Raw genomic sequence first — 17,538 nt, 5'->3', positions numbered from 1 at the left:
AACTCACAAAATAATTTCATATAATGCTGTACACATTAGCATAGTTACTATAAGGAAAAACTGATCTGATCAAATCAGATCTGTTTTCCAGCTCTTTTAAAAAGACTTTTTTGGAAGTTGGGAGGTTATAGAAGAGCAGAGCTGGGACAGCACTTCCTAAAGGAAGTGCTCTGCACTGGGGTGGTTTCTCCAGGGTGAGCTGGACAAGCACCAGGTCAGGGCAGCACTGGGGATTCTTCTGCAAAACAGTTTCCTATTGATGGAATCAGTTGCTATGGTAACCCTGTGTGTGTGTGTTTTGAAGTGTCCCACACGTAAAGGATTCAGATTCTAGATGCCAAGTTTGTATTGAAACAAGGAGATGAATTTTGGGAGAAGAAAAAAACATTGGAAGTCCAAATTGGGTTGGGAGTTCAAATAAAACTCTCCATTTGCTGCTACATTGGTCTGGACAAAATTTCAATTACTAGCAGTGTAATTATTCCTGTGAGATGGGTGGACACACATGCATCCACAACCTTTCTGAGAGTCTGCAAGCCAGGAACCAAGTTTATTCACATCCATATTTTCAAAAACAAATTAAATTCTGATGGGTAAAAAAGAGCCCAAAACTGATTTTGCAAACTAGCCATATCTTTGTTTGCTTTGCAACATGTAAAGATTTACTCTTACAATAATAACAATGGATCTAATTTGATTATTTGCTTGTTATTTGTTTAGGATGGCAGTGCCTCAAGGCTCCAGCCATGAATGAGACCCCTTTGTGTGTGCCATATGTAGAATTTACACTTTCAAGGCCACACTTTAACCTACACCAATGTATGCAGTGTATCCTGGAACTCCAGTACCCCCAGTTTAACAGTTTATTATGCACCCTCCAATTACCATTTAAAAGTTGAAGACAACACAGGATTTTATAAACTGAGGATGATGGTGATTCTTTTGGGTCTTTTGGTAAGAATCTCTACTCTTACAAGCTAAACATTTAAGCCCACTGTAAGGGTCTCCACTGTTACCTGAATGAAATTTTAGCAGGATTTACTTGTTACTTTGAATTCTTTAACAGAAAACAATAGTAGAGTTAAATTTTAACACAGAGCCCCAATTTCATATTAAAAATCTCTTATAGGCTATAATAGATAATGAAAAGTGATAAATAACTTATAAAGTAGTATGAGTTTACTTGGCTCTTCATTATAAAATTTTCATTGCAATCCCAGCTTCCTCTCAATGGAACTGTTTTGCTTTTTCTATCCCACATCAATAACATAATGTCATTTGCTTACCTGGATAGAGAAGCCTAGTACATTTTTAAAATATGTTTTAATCAATTTCGTTCTGATGTATAAACTTCTTTTTCATTGTCTACTTTAAAAAAAATACTTCAACAAAAATCAAAGTTTGCATTGATTTGCAATGAGCACATGGTACTTAGAGACCTGGAGACAGAATTATGTTTATGAAAACTTTTTCTCTTTTCATTATGCTGAGCTAATAAAAGCTTTTTTTATTCAGATAAATTTTATCTTCCTTCCACCTCTAGACACCCCCTTTATAAACACAGCAACACTACAAGTATTCTACCAGGTATTCTTGGCCTACTGAAATATGAACCTAGAATATAACACACTTCTTAGTTGTGAGACCATTATTGAAGTATTACTGCTGTACAAACTGAAAGGAACAGAGTATAAAGAAGCAGAGGAAGAAAGGTGGAAAGAAAAGCTTTGCATGTACCCAGCTGATCTGCCAGATGTTTCCCCTTCTCCACGGGAACAATCCTGTCATCCTCCATGTCACATTTGTTTCCAACCAGGATCACTTGTGCATTGTCCCAGGAGTAAGTCTTGATTTGTGTGGCCCTACAGGAGGTCAAAAGAGATTGTTATATTCCATCAGCTGTGCCAAAATACAATCCTATATTAAATATGAAAACAAGTACCATTAATGACACCATCAACATCCCCAGGCTGTGTTAGTTCAAGGACAAATGAGCAGGCTTACACACAAAGCAAGGATGCAGCCTGTGCAATTTACAGCACTGCTCTGTTTTACCACTCCTTAACTTTGTGTGACAATAAAGGTTCTTGTTAAGACTTTGCAAGGGTTTTAAAGATCACAAGATCCAGATAAAAAACTGAATCAAGTGATTTTTGAAGATTAGGGACAAAAAGGGCTTTTTGTAAAGCTTATTCTCCTTCAGGTCTCATCTGTCAGAGGAACAACAATCAATTAGAGCTCTTAAGGATATTGTCCCATAAAGAAAGCCATACAGTAGATGCACACTTCATGCTGGATTTATAACTCCATATATAAGAACAGCAGTAATTCTCTTTTTCTGCAGCACATTTTGCTGTAGAGTTTTAGGAGCACCATAAGAACAGCTGGAAGTATCAAGGTGTCTTTGCTCGAACAGGAAAACTTCATGGAGACTGAAAATCACAAACAACTGCAAAGGAGAAAGAGAAATTTACCAAACTGGGAAGACACAAGATCAAAGCAAGGCTCTGTGAGCTAATACTTGAACCCAGCAGGACTAAAGGACACCTAAGGCTGGGAAGAGCAGCTGCAATGACAGACCAACACTCATTTCAGTGGCACAGGGGTGCAGTGCATGGAAGCTTGGGCAGGAACACTCAGGTGAACTTGGAACCTCTCAAGCTTTCTGTGGCTCATGTGCTGAAACTGGAGTGGAGCTCACTGTGGATCCCAGGACTCTGATCTTACATTTAGCCTTTTTAGAGTTATTCCATGACAAAAGAGAATATTCTTTTTGTGCATCCTGAGGGGCCAGTCCTCTCCCACCATCCTTGGTTTCCCAGAGGTGACCCAGAGCCAGCAGCAGAACATTATTAGCTCAGTAGCATTCACTTTCATCCATCTTTTCAGACCCACACAACCTATTTTATCTTCACAAGTCAGCTCTGTCTTTGAAGGCTCCCTCCTCCCCAAGGGTATGCTAGAAGCCATACATTCCTCTCCTCCATCCTCCTCTACTCCCTAACTCACCTTCCCACTCTTTGCCCCACCACCACTCCAGGCAGGACACTACAGTTTCAGGCAAATCTGCCACTTCCCAGGAGAGCCAGGAGTCCACTCCAATTTTACTTCTGTGGAAGTTTCCTTGAACTCCCTTAACAATAAAGCACTGGATTCCTTCTCTTTTGAATTAGCAGCAGCTTCCAGCTCTGATCTCCTAATGGCAATTTTTAATTAGTCTGAGTTGCTTACTTGCTTTTTTCCAAGGAAAGCAGCCAGCTATGTTACTCCACAGGTACCTGGGAAAAAGGGGGCATTTCATTGTGCAACTTGCCTTGAAGAGGCTGCCTGCTTGGACTGCCCTGGAGAACAGGAGCCTCACCCAAGCTCAGCCTCACAGTGCAACATGCAAAAATAAACAAAGACTGTGTGCAATGAAAGTTCTTACTCTCCCTAGTGTCCTCCTGGAGAGGATCTCACTCCAATCCCAATTTTAGCTCCTCCAGTCTCACCCTTTTGAGTGTCTCCATGTAGACAAGTCCTGTGAGAGCTAATATGGATCTGTGATGAGTTTTTGTGGGACTCTGGGGTTTCTCAAGGCTCATCAGAAAAGGGGGGTGACTGCAGAAATCAGCCAAAAGCCCAGGAAGATGAAATCTCCCTAGTCTCCCTCCATAAGCAATAGAGAGATAAAGTCTCCCCAAGTTCAACTTCAAACAACTAAAAGCAGGCTTCTCTTCTGACTCACAGTTCAGCCTCTGGATTCATTTCAGCCCCTGGCATCCTATGGGGACACCCTGCCAAATTTTAACTATTTACACAGAATTACTTTGAAAAAGAAGCAAACAGCATGAAGGATCTCCCAGAGAACTGCATCCTTCTCCTTGCTTTGAACTAATTAGTGGAAAACCTCTTACAGAACACCAATCTTTATTCTTCTAAGGAATTAAAAAAAAAAAAAAAAAACCAAAACAGTTATGAAGAACAAATAAAAGAAACCCTGATGTCCATACAAAATGAAAGGCAGAACATTTCCAGATGCTTATGTAAAGATAACAAGGCTTATTATGTAAATAACGAGGCTTGTGTGATGGAGCTGTTTCACCAGCCATCAGGGCAGCCTAATATACTCACTGGGAGAAACACATTTCTGTGACACAATAAAATGCTGTGCCTTGTTTGTGCTGAATTCCCCAAATTAACAATAAAGCACAAACATGGTGTTTCATTCTTAGAAGAAAAATAATCTCAGGTTCACAGTTACATGGAGGTATCAACAACTCAGTTTGGGTTAAAGATAAATAATGCTGATGATTTGTAAACCCAGATGTCATTTGTATCTAAGTTAAATTTTACCAATTTTTATTTCCCTTCTATGAAATTGTCTAGATTGTCCAAAGCACAGCTTCCATAATATTTTGTATTTACTTTACAGTTTCAAGTACTGAGTATATTTTAGTTCCATTGCAGTTTCAAATAAGGTATAAACAACTGATTTATCCGCACACAAAACTATCAACCCAGCATCAAATAATAGCTACCAAAGAAGACTACTAAAAAAATTCTAGAAACTCAGCTGAAAGCTATGAAAGCTCATTTAACCCTTTCACTCACCCAACAGGAAAGACATATTCAAAGGATATAATTAATTTATTTTCAAATATCAATTAAAACCAATCTTTGTGTTTGCCTATTTATATTTTTTCTTGTAAAATAACCTGACTGAACTCTTGCCACACTGCAGTAAGGCTTAATATTTTAAGGTTTCTCATACAATGTGTTGTACATTTTCCAGTGAACAAGAGAACAAGTCATGTTCCAGGTATTCCCAAAAGCATTTAAATAGTGTCTCTTTCTCAGTGGTTTTAAGATCATCATCATTAATTGGGGTGATTCATGTGAATGAAGGAAGCTTCTGCTTTGCATTCATATTCTACTTGGAGAGTTTGTCTAAACACTGATATTCAGCCATGATCCTCTCACTCAGGAGAGAACGTGCCTTTACTTGGTTTAGGAGAGGTCTGAGGGACACAAAGCAAACGAGGATCCTCTTCAGGACATCCTCCCATAGGAAGAGTGAGGATAGTAAAAGGTCTCCCAGGGAAGAAATCATTTGGCAGACTGGGAGGAATATTCTCATTTCCCTTGTGGAAGCTGCTAAGACAGTCACATGCCAATGATCCAGAGATGGAGATATAGGAGCTCAAGTAGTAGACACCTTAATTTTCTATGCAGAGTACAGTTCCTGACTGAAGATCATATCCAGTGGAATAAATTTTCATAATCATAACTGTATCATGCAGAATGGCAGGGGAAAAAAATCCTACTTGCTAAGCTAGAAAATGGCCAATAGAGCACCACCAGCCAAAAGCTTTTTTCCTCCATTTCTTGTGCCTTTGGAAGTTTAGGAAGCAATTTTGCAGACTGGGGAAAAACCATCTCCTGGCTGCAATAGCCACTAGAGGACTCTGCTGGCCCAGAGATGCTGGCTTGGCTGAAGCCCTCATCTCTCCCCTGGACAAGCTTCAGGAAGGAAGGAAATTGTCCTTTTTATCCATCCCACTACCTCATTTGGGATCAGAACCTTAAAGCTGGTTGGAAAGATTCCTGTCATACAGAGGAAAAACACCCTGATGGTTCACCTCTGTCCTTTGGCTGACAAGGTGCTCTTAGCAAAGATTTTCCTGCAGCTCCTGTGGCACAGGAACACATGAAGTCAAACAGACAGAGCTGACCTTTCCCAGTTCTTATTCTCACACTAGTGCCTTTGATGGAACAGACCCTAGACTACTTCCAATATAAAGCTTCAGGTTAAACTTCACCTGTGCAAATTTTAAAATAGTAGCAGCTCAGAGATGGAGATTTGGTAAATTTTGGCTAACTTAAGTAAAACTCACTAGAGCAGAACCAACAGACAGACAGGCAGATGAACTGTGTGGTCATATGGATCTTGTTTCACCAGGGAAACAAGCTGGAAATATTTATAGTTTAGTGAAAGATATTGTCCCAGCTCACATGCCTGCACTCCTATGTAAAACATCCCTGTGCAGACACTTGCAGAAAAAGCTTCATCGGAGCAAAACTTGATGGATGAAACTGGTTTTGCCACTTTGGGTTTGTGTTTCTAACAAGAAAAGAATGTATTCCCCAACCACAAGCTGCTGAAGGGCTGCTCAGGATGGGGCTGCAGATCATTTGGTGTTGTGGTACTGGGGATGGGGGGTGAAAGTGGAGACTGCACCTTACATGTGACCTTCATGACAGACTGCTTTAGTGAACAGAGAGAACAAAAACTGGGCAGCTTTGCAGGAAACACAAATCACTTGATACAACAAACCAGCTTTTGAGTTACAGCCTGGCTTAGGGGATACAGAATAGGGGTTCAGAAAGTCAGGCTGAGCCAGATGCTAGGAGCCAGTGCCACAGCCAGGATGTCACATGCTCCAGAGGGTCACTGAGATCACTGCAAATCAATCTGCCTTAGGAGATCACATTAACCACTGCACTGCCCTTCTCTGCACCATGACCACTCTTATCTGCAGTAATGAGCACCAGGAAAGCAGCAGAAATGATTGCAGGACATTTCAGTGGAGTCACAGGGCACTCCTGAGGAGAAACACAGCCTTTCCCCACATTCCTGAGATGTGAATTGAACAACCACTGTTAATTTAATCTTTATTTTTAGCAGCATAGCCAGAAATCTTATAAATCCAAAAAAAGCATTAAAGGATTCATTTCTTCACAATAAATTGAAACTTTAAAAAGTAACAAATACTATAGTATGCTACAATATTTGAATTACAACTTTATCATTAAAATGAAGCTGTAGAACTTTTTCTAAAGAACCTTCATAAATCAAATTATTTAGATGAAGAGGAAAGAACATGGAAGTGATGGTGATGGAGGGTGGGATGTCTCATGTCCTCAGCAAACAATTGTGGGGAGAGAATTGGCCAAAACCCAAACAAACCCAACATTACCAACAGTATTTCAGTATTTCCTACCAGTCCTGCACAGCATTGAAGGAGTCTTCACTGGTGATATCATACATGAGGACAAAGCCCATGGCCCCTCGGTAGTAGGCTGTAGTGATAGTCCTGTATCTTTCTTGTCCAGCTGTATCCTGCAACAGAAAGGAACATTTAGGCTTTAAGACTTCAGTTCTCAGAAGCAAAAGCTGTAATTAGGTCCTGTATCTAAAATAAGGCAACCACTCTTTGTTATGATACATTTTAAAATTCTCAGTTGCTCCCCACTGAAATGAACTCTACTTACATTTTAGCATTAATTAGTCTTTTGCATCAACCATGATTTGTTAAATGCATTTTGACACATGTACTATTAAAAAAATACCAAAGATGTCAACCCTTTAATTGCTCTTCTCTGCCTCAGCTGCAATGCAATAATAAAATGTTAGCAGAGTTCACTGAAAACTGACACTTCAAAGCAGAGGCAAAATAACGAGTCCAGGACTGTTCCAGGCAGAAAACATTCACATGTTGCAATTCAGTGTCACAGTCAGGGAAACGTTCTTGAGGTAGATGCTGTGGGTGTCTCCCTTTCCTGCCTCAGGTTAGAGACAAAAATTAAAGATTTGATGCAATCAACATTATCATAGAAAGTGAATTTAATGTGGAATATCCCAAACACAGAGTCTGAGGTGCACATACTAATATGAGATCTATTAATCCTGTTCTGTTGGTTCATCTTAATTCTGTTTACCCATAGAGTTCCTGCAGAGCTCCTCCACCTGCAGTTGTCATTTCTGTGTTCAGCTGGGCAGCACACAGGTGAACTCTGGCATTTGCAACAGAAGAATTTTGAAAGACTTGTGACAGCTAGAAAACATGTCAACTACCATCTGTTGGATGCCAGTAGCACTTTTCCTTTACATTTTGCAAGCTTATTTTTAAACTGAGGAATATTTCTAAACCAGAACAGCAGTCCTACAGCCCAATCCATTCTCTCCAGACCTGCCTTCTGAACCAAGGAGAGAAGTCATGTGCTGATTGTTCCTCTCGCTATGAAGGTGTCCATCTTTGGAACACATTTCATCCTTCTTTAGGCAAATGGCAGCTCTGTGAAACAGCTGCAGGGAGCCCAAAGGCTTTGCCTTCAAATTGTGTGCTCAGTATGAGGTGTCAACTTCTGGTTACTGTGATGGGTTACTTCTAAAATGAACCATCCTTCATTCCCCAAAACCCACACTGAAGAAAGCATTGCTGCCACTGGTTTAAAATGGGATTAAAGTTCTAAAGAAAAAGATCCAAAAGGACTTAACAACCATTTAACTAGTTGCAAGAGCAAAATAAATCCACATAGAGCACTCTTGCAGGAGTAGAGATCAGACACAGCACATCACCACAGCCCCAGGAGACAGTGGGGGGGAAACTCAGCTTTAAAATCATCCTGCCCATCATACCCATCCAGGCAGCTTTGTTTTTGCTGCATGCAAGAGACAGTGCTGGCCCTTGCAGAACTCACAGCAGCCAGTCTGGGGCCACCTGTTGTTGTGCACCAGAACATCACAGAGCCTCTCTGCAGGACAGCACTTGTAAATAAGCTCCCTACAGCTTGCTTAAAAGGCTCTGCTATTGCACTACTGTGAGACCATCCACAGCTGTAACATACTGTGAATTTCCCAGTGGAGAGGCTCTGCAGCAGGAATCTTTCTCTTTCTCCACCAGATGTCTGGGAAAATATGTGATTTTTCCCTTAAACTCGTGCATTTATTTCAGGACAGGGTAGTCCATTGGCTGATCAGGACGAACCACTGCACACTGGCTGAGGAACTGTTCTGTTCCCTTCTGGCAACAGGTCAGAGGTGGGAATATCAGAATGAGGTGGGCTCCACCCTGCAGCCTGAGTGACCATTTCTTTTCCTGCCAGTGATAAATCCATCACAGAGCACTCTCATATTCACTCACACCACATCCTCCCTTAGCTGCAGAACAGCTAAACCAGCCATGACAACTAGATCCTAACTATATTTCTTCAAGCAAGGAAGGTCTCAGCAGTAATAGCATTGTTCTTTTGTTCAGAGAGATGATGATAGTTTATTTTAGCCTGATTTCCTAAAGACATGAGGCTTATTAAAACATCAGTCTCCACATAGGCACTCTTGATCAAATTTGCCTGAAGGAAAATGTGCTCAAATGTTTTCATATATGTCACAGAAAGTAGTTGGTAAGGTGAAGAGAAACCTTAAGCATACCTTAGCTGTGAAAAAAAGCTGAAGTGCAATGATTATCTTTTCCAAATAGCAAAGGATTCACAAGAGAGAGGCTTTCTTTGTGCCTCATTAGGAGAAGGGCCTAAATCAGTATCAGTAACTTCAGAGATCCTGCAACCAACAAACCAAACAAATCCATAGGAAGTCAGGTTTCTCCACATCTCATGCTCACAGCATTATTGTTTGATACCTGCATTCACAGGTTCATCTGCCTTCCAAATCTCATCTCCTCTTTTCTCCCCTGTGTTTAAGCAGTGTCCACTCTGGCTTAGGGCATGAGGCTGTGACTAGGCAGAAAGTGACTGCAAGACACATTGTCAAGTTACATGCAGAATAATTTGGAAAGAAATTAAATTTGACAATGGCTCAGAGCAAGGACTCAGCTCTGGGGACATACATCCAGGCTGTCCTGGGAAGCAGCCTCAAGGGACACACAGGGTGACTACCAAAATCTGTCCTGATACCACCTCAGTGCCTCAGCTCAGTGAGGAATTGGACTGAAAAAGCCAAATTGTGCTATTGCCTGAAAGCTCTGGACTTTGGCAAATCTGATTTGCTGATTTCAGAACTCTGTCTGTGACCCTCCTGTGAGTTGGGATAGGCCCCAATTTATACATCAGTGAGAGATGAGGCTGCAGGAGGTACAGAACCCCAAGGGATAACATGAGTTTGCTCAGTCATAACCTGTCCTATGTGAGCAGTGCACTTAAATCATTAGAAAGACAAGTTGCATATTCACTAGGATATACTTGTGTGCCTGCCTTCTCAGATTATCAGAGGGAGTGTGTGTGAGGGAAATGCATTCTGTATCTCATGGTATATAAAGATTGGTCATACCCTTGCCCTGGGAGCCATGTGCTACAACACAGAGATGTGATTCATCTCCTCCTGAGTCACTGATGGCTTCCTCACTCTGTTTTACTGTATAGGTAGAGAGCATGTCATCTCCCCTCACAGCTTTATAGTGGCATTTCTCCAACTGCATCTGAATAGTTGTACTATCACCCTGAAATTACTTTTTTCCTCAGGTTACATTAGCTTCTCAGACAGCAATAAACTGGCTTAATTTTCTTGATTCACACCATGAGAGCTCAAGTGCACACCCCCCCCCCCCCCCACCACCAGATGCCTCAGCATAAATAAAATAAAACAAACTGCAAAATCTGATCTCACTTTCCTCAGCAATTACAACAGTTGTCCTTCTCTCAGTTTAAAACACCACGAGCCTCAGGTAATTAGTCATTTTGGGTTTTTAAGTTCAAGTTGTTTATCTAATGAAGTTAAAAAACAACTGACAGAAATTGCTCCCCACCCCACCAAGTTGTTTCCAAGATTTCCAGGTAGACCACAAACTCATTAGGAGACAAGTACATGAGGCACAGGCAGGGATCAGCAGAAATGTGATGCAGCACTAATTAACAGTCTAGCCAAATGCCTGGGTGGAATAGCCTGAGCCCCCAGCATCCAGAAAGCTGCTAGGCTGTCCCTGAGGAGGAACCAGAGAGCTTGGCTGTGAGCAGGCACAGGAGGGTCTCTGGGAGGTGTATTTACACCAGGGTGCTACCAGCTCTCTTCTTCTGCAGCTTACATGTGTGCCTGTGCTTTATGCAAACAATTAAAAACACCCACAGGACCATTAGTGGGTAGCTTGAAACAAAAATGTGAAGGTTTTGCATTAATGAGCAATCAAAATTCAGTATTTATCAGAGAAGAAAAAGACCTAAATGCATTTGCATTGTGTGCAGATGCCCCCTAGTCTCAAGATCCATCACACAAACATTCACAATAGGAGTACAATCAGCTTTTCTTAAATTTACTTGGCTGTCTCAGCAGAAACTACAAGGTACTAACACAGAAAACATATTTGAGTTTTTAAAAAATGACAGATGCTCTTTGCTGCAGGTCTGAAAACCCACAATCCCTGATTCCAAACCATCCTTCTTCTAGTCAAGATTTCCAGCCACAAATTCTTTGTTCCAAATAAAATGTCACTGAAACATCTAATCTGTACTGAATTTAATCCCCTTAGCACCATGACTTTTCTAGCAGTGTATGTGACAAATAGCCTCTAAGGAAATAAACATTTCAATTTTTTTAAAGTATTATCGTGTGATTTCCATGGTTTTTTGGTTTTTTTAAAGAAGAATGAGAGTTCATTCATGCAAGAATTCATGCAAGAATGAGAGCTGCTTATTGTCCAGCTATTGGCAACATCTACAAGCTGCATGTACTTGGCATGATCCTTCCTTAGGCTGCTCAGAGTCAGAACAGAGGCTATGTCCTCCCCAGTAACCAGCACCCCCCCCAATCTGGGGTTTCTTCAAACCTGGTGAAGGAAAGACTTCTTCCCTGCTGTTAAATGTCACATTGTTACACACGATGGCATTTTGCACTTTGTTTGGGGTTTGGTCAGCCTTGAGACAGGATAATTCACTTCCCAGCCCCGTGGTTATAGGGGATGTTACACTCAAACACAGCCACACATCTCCTTTGCAAAAGTAGACTTTGGGGTGGAAGCCACCAAGAATCAGATGAACAAAAGTCACCTTGGGAAAGGGGAAAAAAAACAACCCACCCACCACATACCACAAGAGAGAGGGACCTTAGGCAGACTAGACTTCATGTGTCATTAATAAGAGAATGTTAACATTAAGCTTAGCATTTCCTGCTGGCAGCTAGAAATAGGAACAAACAGACAAGCAGGATGAGTCACTGGTTAAGACATGGAAAAGATGTGATGTCATGAAAAACCTGTGAAGATTCAATTGCTGCCAGGAGCAAAATAACACCTGGTTCCTTCAGAACTCAGCTCTCATCAAAATGCTCCAGTTCAACAGATCATATTAGGCTTTTTTTTTTTTTCCTCTCTTGTTATTGAGTGCTCCCATTGCCCAAGAGCCACTGGAACCTACTCAGACCCATTCAGCTGCCTTGAGAGACATTTCATTTCAGCAATATGCAGGAAAACATTTCTCATGTGAAAAAGACCCAACACAAAACCCCTGCCTTCTCTGATAAAATGCTCTACCTTTGCTAAGTGCTTTTTAAACATTTCCCCATTATGGCTATCTTCACTTCTACTCTTTAGAAGCAGTAAAACCAGCAGTCTTGTATCATTTCAGTACTTACCAGTTGTAGGAATTTCCCTTTTCCTATCCTATTTTACTTATCCTGTACAGAAAGTTCTACCACCCTATTCTCTCTAACATTCCCACACTAACTGCTCACAGTGGAGAGGAGGAAATTCTTTTGAAAGAGACTTTTAGTGCATGCAGAGTCTTCAAGAGCTCACCAGTCATCAGAGGCCTCAGTCATGCCCAGCACACAGGCTTTTGAAATTGTTCCCTGTAACTCTGTGGCTAAGTATCTCTTCAGGTGAGGCACTGCACTTACTTTTCAAAGTACTTTTGTAAAATAAGCTTAGGGACAAGCAGGACAAGCTACTGTAGATTGACCTAATCCACCATTTAAGTATTTCTGGCAATAGGGAAGCCCCGCTCTTTTATCTTTTCTCAGCAACTCCACACAGAGAATAAGACAAAAAGTGAATCACTGAAAATGCAACAGGGTGCATTTGCTCAGCAGAATGTAATTCCCACTCTGGAATCAGGCTAAGCTACTGTGAGTGACACTACTGCTTATGACCTGCTAAAATGTTAAAAATGTTATTTCCATTTTCCCAGGTGCCTTGAGATGGTAGTGAAGATTAGCATCAGCTGCCCTTCCTGGTCTGTCAGAGGGTAAGGAGGCCTGGAACAGGACTGGCTTGCCTATGAACCTTATCTGCTTTTCTCATCATTTTGTAGGCTGTTTTTCTGTTATAGTATTTAAAAGACAGTGGCTGCAAAAGTGAAATCACATAAAGAGATATACACAAAGATTAAGTTCATTTGGCACATTTCTTAAATCTCACAGAATTTAAAAGTCTTATTTTTCATTACTTAGAACTAACATGAAGATCAGTCTCATATTGTTGATGCTTTCTGATCCAGCTACCTTGATAGAAAAATAAATAAATGGCAGTGATAAAAATCTGTAGCATCCACACCACATGCCTACTTCAAATTCCATTTCTTTAGCTCCAAATAAACAGCAAACAAAGCTCAAGAGGCACATGATACATTTGAAAGCCCATCCACTGTGGACAAGTGATAAAACCATACTGATATTAAAAAAAAACCAAACCAAAAACATCTAAGAGGCTGAGATCCCAGAATAAGTGGATGCATTATTATTATGGAATATGCTGCCAGTTTTGCTAGATCTTTTCAGTTTTCCCACATATAGCCCTTAATTATGTTTATCAGCCCCTGTAAGAACAGCTGTACAGCGCACAGATGTCTGAGCAGGGTTAGCCACCACAAGCATTATTAATTAGCTGCTGTTGAGAAGCTGCTAAATTAATCACAGCTGGAGCACTTCAGAAGCAGCACTCGCTCCCGAGAAGGAGCCAGGCTGGACATCCTAAGTGGTCCTGCAGGGAAAGGGATTGATGTGCTGCAGCCCCGGCCCGGCGGGCGGGCACAGCTCCGCGCTAAGGCAGCGGCACAAGGGGAGATCTCAGCGCGCTGTGAATCGGCTGCCAAAAGAACAAGCGCACAGCCTGTGAGGAGGAAGCGATGTGCCGCACAAATCTGCCTGGATTCCGGCGCCTGGCTCTCTGATCTCGGAAGGAACAAGGAGCGGTGAAGGCAATAGGCCCCGCGGTGCCGTGGGGCTGCCTCCCCTCCAGCGCACGCAGAACGGAGCAGATGCCCGCAGCAGCGCGGCCGAAGGAGCCCCAGGCAGCGCGGCCGGAGCCCGTTGCTGCCGGATGCAATGCCATGGAAACCAGCGCGGCGGGGGCAGCGCCGGCCTCGGCGGAGCCGGCCGGCCGCAGGCATGGACAGCGCGGCGGTACCCGCGGATGGGCCCGGCCCCGGGCAAGCCCTTCCTTAACTCATTTACAAAGCAATTATTTCCGTGTTTAGGGAAATCGATGGCTTTGTGCTGAAAGATCTGTTGCAAGCCCGAACTGTAAAAAATACTTGGTACTCTGCTAGGAGCATCACTCCGAGGGCTGGTTCTTCTTATCCAGGGAAGATTTCATCTTATTTAGGAGTGGATTAAGGCTAAATCCGAGCCTCATACTTCACAAGAAGCCCCCTGAGATATTATGTCAAGAGGGTCAACTCTAAGATAAATTCTGGGAAGCTGTCCATGATATTTTTGAGATTCAAATACCAAAATTGAATTACAACCATGAGTCAAGAATGTGTGCTTTAATTTGAAGGGCAGCAGCAAGACAAAAATAAAATAATCAAGCTTAATTTATATTAACAACAACATGCCAATAAAAAGAAAATATAATATTCTTTTAAGGTCTTTAAAATCCTACTGTGTAATTTTTCATGATGGAAATTTAGAGTAGATGAGGCAATTTTTCAATTATTATCTCCCAGATTAGGAAAAAAGCCCCACTGCTATATTCAGGTGAGCATTACACAAAAATATAAAGAAGGTTCTAGCACTCAAGAAGGTAGACTGAAAGCTTAAAGACAATAAAACCGTAGAGCAACCTGAACCACATAAACCAGAAGGTAAATAAAAAGGAAAATAAAAAAGTGCATATCTTACTTCAGTGGAGTTTGAAATACATTTTTCTAAATGCTAGAATTAACAAAAACATAATTTCTCTCTCTCGTGTGTTTTTGTTTGACAGAAATGTGCACATACTTTGAAAAGCAATGTAATAAATAGATTTGATATATTGGTTACACGTTTAAATGCACAAAAATGTAAAAGAAAAAAATCAAATGGAATTTGAAACTCTCCAAGTAAACCCACATCTCTGCTAAGAATATAAAGGAAGACTTTCAGCTAAAGAGCAGCTATTTTGGAGTAGTCCTAAGCATCTTAAAATAGAAGCTTAGAATTGAAGTGCTTTGTCAGCCACAACAGTACACATGTGATGATGCTCAGTAATAGCACAAGACAAAGAAAATAATCATCTTCTACCATTTACCGAGATGCTTTCTATTATAACCACACAGATAAGATGTTAAAAGAGAAATTTTGTTGTGCAGCAGCTGCAGGTGGCTCCCAAGGCAGGCAGGAAGCATCTCGGGGCAGAAGTGGTTACAGCTGATGCCTTTCTAGGTGTGAGGTTCTTTTGAGCACTGTTTGAAGTTCACCCACCCTTGTGGTGATGCTCCTTTCTCTTTTCCATTTGGAAAGAGAGCCATGAGCAAATACTCCTCAACACACATGTGATGTTTTGCTGGTTTTAGGGTTTTATTTTTACTGACCAGTTCATCACCACCAAATTGCTTTTGGCCAGTGGACACATCAAGGGTCTGAGTGGCTCAAACCTTCCTGATGGAAAGCACATTTTCATGTTCACCTTTTCAGAAAATGACAGCAGATTTCCCAGCTGAAGAAAACGTGGTGCTGGCATTATAAAAAAGCAATATGCTGCTCCATGCCTCCAGGTTCACCTGTCCCCAGCCATGCACACCAGTGGGGCTTTGGTCAGGCTCCCAAGCACAGCCTGCTGCTTTTACTTACTAGGACCACTCAGTTCAGCCCAAATTTGGGGATTGATATAAAAGTCCTGAAGAATTGCAAAGTCCTGTCTGCATCCAGTGACCTCAGCAAAGAATCCTGCATATGCAGGGGTCCTGATTTCTCTCAAATGAGATTAAATGTCTAGATAAGAGGAACACAAGACACAGCTTTTTCTATGTGATCTGTTTCTCAAAACACAAACCTCAGCCCAAGAAAAGGAGTCTGTAAAAAAGCTGTTAATGACAACTCCAAACTGTCTTATTTAAAGCTAGTAAAAAGCCTATAAGCAACAGAGACAGCATGAGATCATATTTGTACAGAACACTAAATGTGTACAATGCCTTACAGATCAACAAAAACATAGGGGCATCAGTCTTCATTACATCCTAGCAATTTTATATTAATATAGCTTCATAAAACAGGGAAACTGCACAGCATTACCCCAAGCAAGCAAAGGTCTATCAACCAATCTGTAATTGAAACAATCATAGTATTAGGCACAATACAAGCACAAGTTCATGCATTATGCTGCTTCCTAAATCACCCAGGCCCTCTGCCAGCAGAAAATTGAAATCAGAATCTCTGGACCCCTGGCTCAGCTCAGCAAAGGGAGCTGATCTACACTCCATTACCTCGCACTTCTGGAAACACTTCCCAGCTTAGGAGTGAATTAGTAGTGTTACACTGGGAAAAACACACACTGAAATATTTATCAAACGAAAGCAGCCTCCCTAGCAAGCAGTAACCTCTGGGCAGACTGTGCTCTGCTTTCATGTGCAGCTGAGTGATGTGTCTGGAGAAGGTGCAACAAGTTGATGTTTGAAGCAACACACATTATTTACTGTGACAGAGATAAAGAAAGGGCTCTTAGGACTTGTTTTTTGTCCCACCCCTACCCAAATCGCTTCTCTGGAATGAAAGTGCAAAAGCAAACTTTGGAGCAAGGCATAAGTGAGCAGAATTAGATCTACCAGTGAGCAAAAGACATTTTCACTCAAGGATACATGACTTCAGCAACAGCATAACTGCTTCAAAACATTATGAAACTACAATTGAATTAATTGCACTTTCTGCCTGCTGCTATTTTGCCTTACTCTGGACATCAAAGAATTATAACTCAACACAATTTTGGGGGCTTCAGAGCAGCAGGAGAAGCTTTGGTGTTGACTGTCTGGAGCTTACCCTGATGCTTTATCCCAAGATTCAGGCAGTGAGAGTCTGCCCGTTCTGCAGGAGTGATTCCTGGTCCTTCAGGGAGCAGTTGCTGTTTCATTGCTATGCTCATATCACAAACACCACTGTCAGAAGAACAGAGTTCAGAGAACAAAATGTATCCCCATTTAAAGCACTAATAAAATTAATATAAAGAACTGAAAGGAAAAAACAAGGCTCTCTTCACATGGCACCCAGATCTACTTTCTCCATCTATTTTTCCCAATGGAAGTAATTTCTCTTGACCACAGCTTTTCTTTACATCTTCCAAGTCAGTTGAAAAATTATGAAAGCCACAATAATATCCAAAACTGTTTAAATGTGTTCTTTTGCTAGTTCTTCATATGGAACCTGGAGGGGAAGTGGAAGATTTCATCCCTGTCCTACCAGGACAAACTGACAGCTCCCATAACTCTCAACCTCAGCCAGGCCTTTTTAGCAAACTATGTGATAACATCAGAGCTCATCTCTTGCCAACACCTCCAGCTGAGAGAAGGGAATCCTAAAATCTAACTCTCAACAAGGAGTCTTTGCAACTTTTAATCAGTTCTTTCTGCCAGTCTTCCTCA

At 41.5% G+C, this 17,538-nt stretch overlaps 1 protein-coding gene across 2 annotated transcripts in view; it reads right to left on the bottom strand.

Moving 5' to 3' along the window:
- Positions 1–17,538, bottom strand: part of RAB3B (RAB3B, member RAS oncogene family) — a 50,708-nt gene that overhangs the window by 3,220 nt on the left and 29,950 nt on the right. For both annotated transcript variants that reach the window (XM_059853832.1, XM_059853831.1), the window contains 2 exons: positions 6,984–7,102; positions 1,738–1,862 (listed from right to left, as the gene is read on the bottom strand). In XM_059853832.1, the coding sequence (XP_059709815.1) occupies positions 1,738–1,862; positions 6,984–7,102 (244 nt within the window). The remainder of the gene's footprint in view (positions 1–1,737; positions 1,863–6,983; positions 7,103–17,538) is intronic.

Source organism: Haemorhous mexicanus, chromosome 9, assembly GCF_027477595.1.
Source record: "Haemorhous mexicanus isolate bHaeMex1 chromosome 9, bHaeMex1.pri, whole genome shotgun sequence".
NCBI lineage: Eukaryota > Metazoa > Chordata > Aves > Passeriformes > Fringillidae > Haemorhous > Haemorhous mexicanus.
Note: the sequence above shows the minus strand (reverse complement) of the source record. Positions and strands in the feature narration are given on the sequence as shown.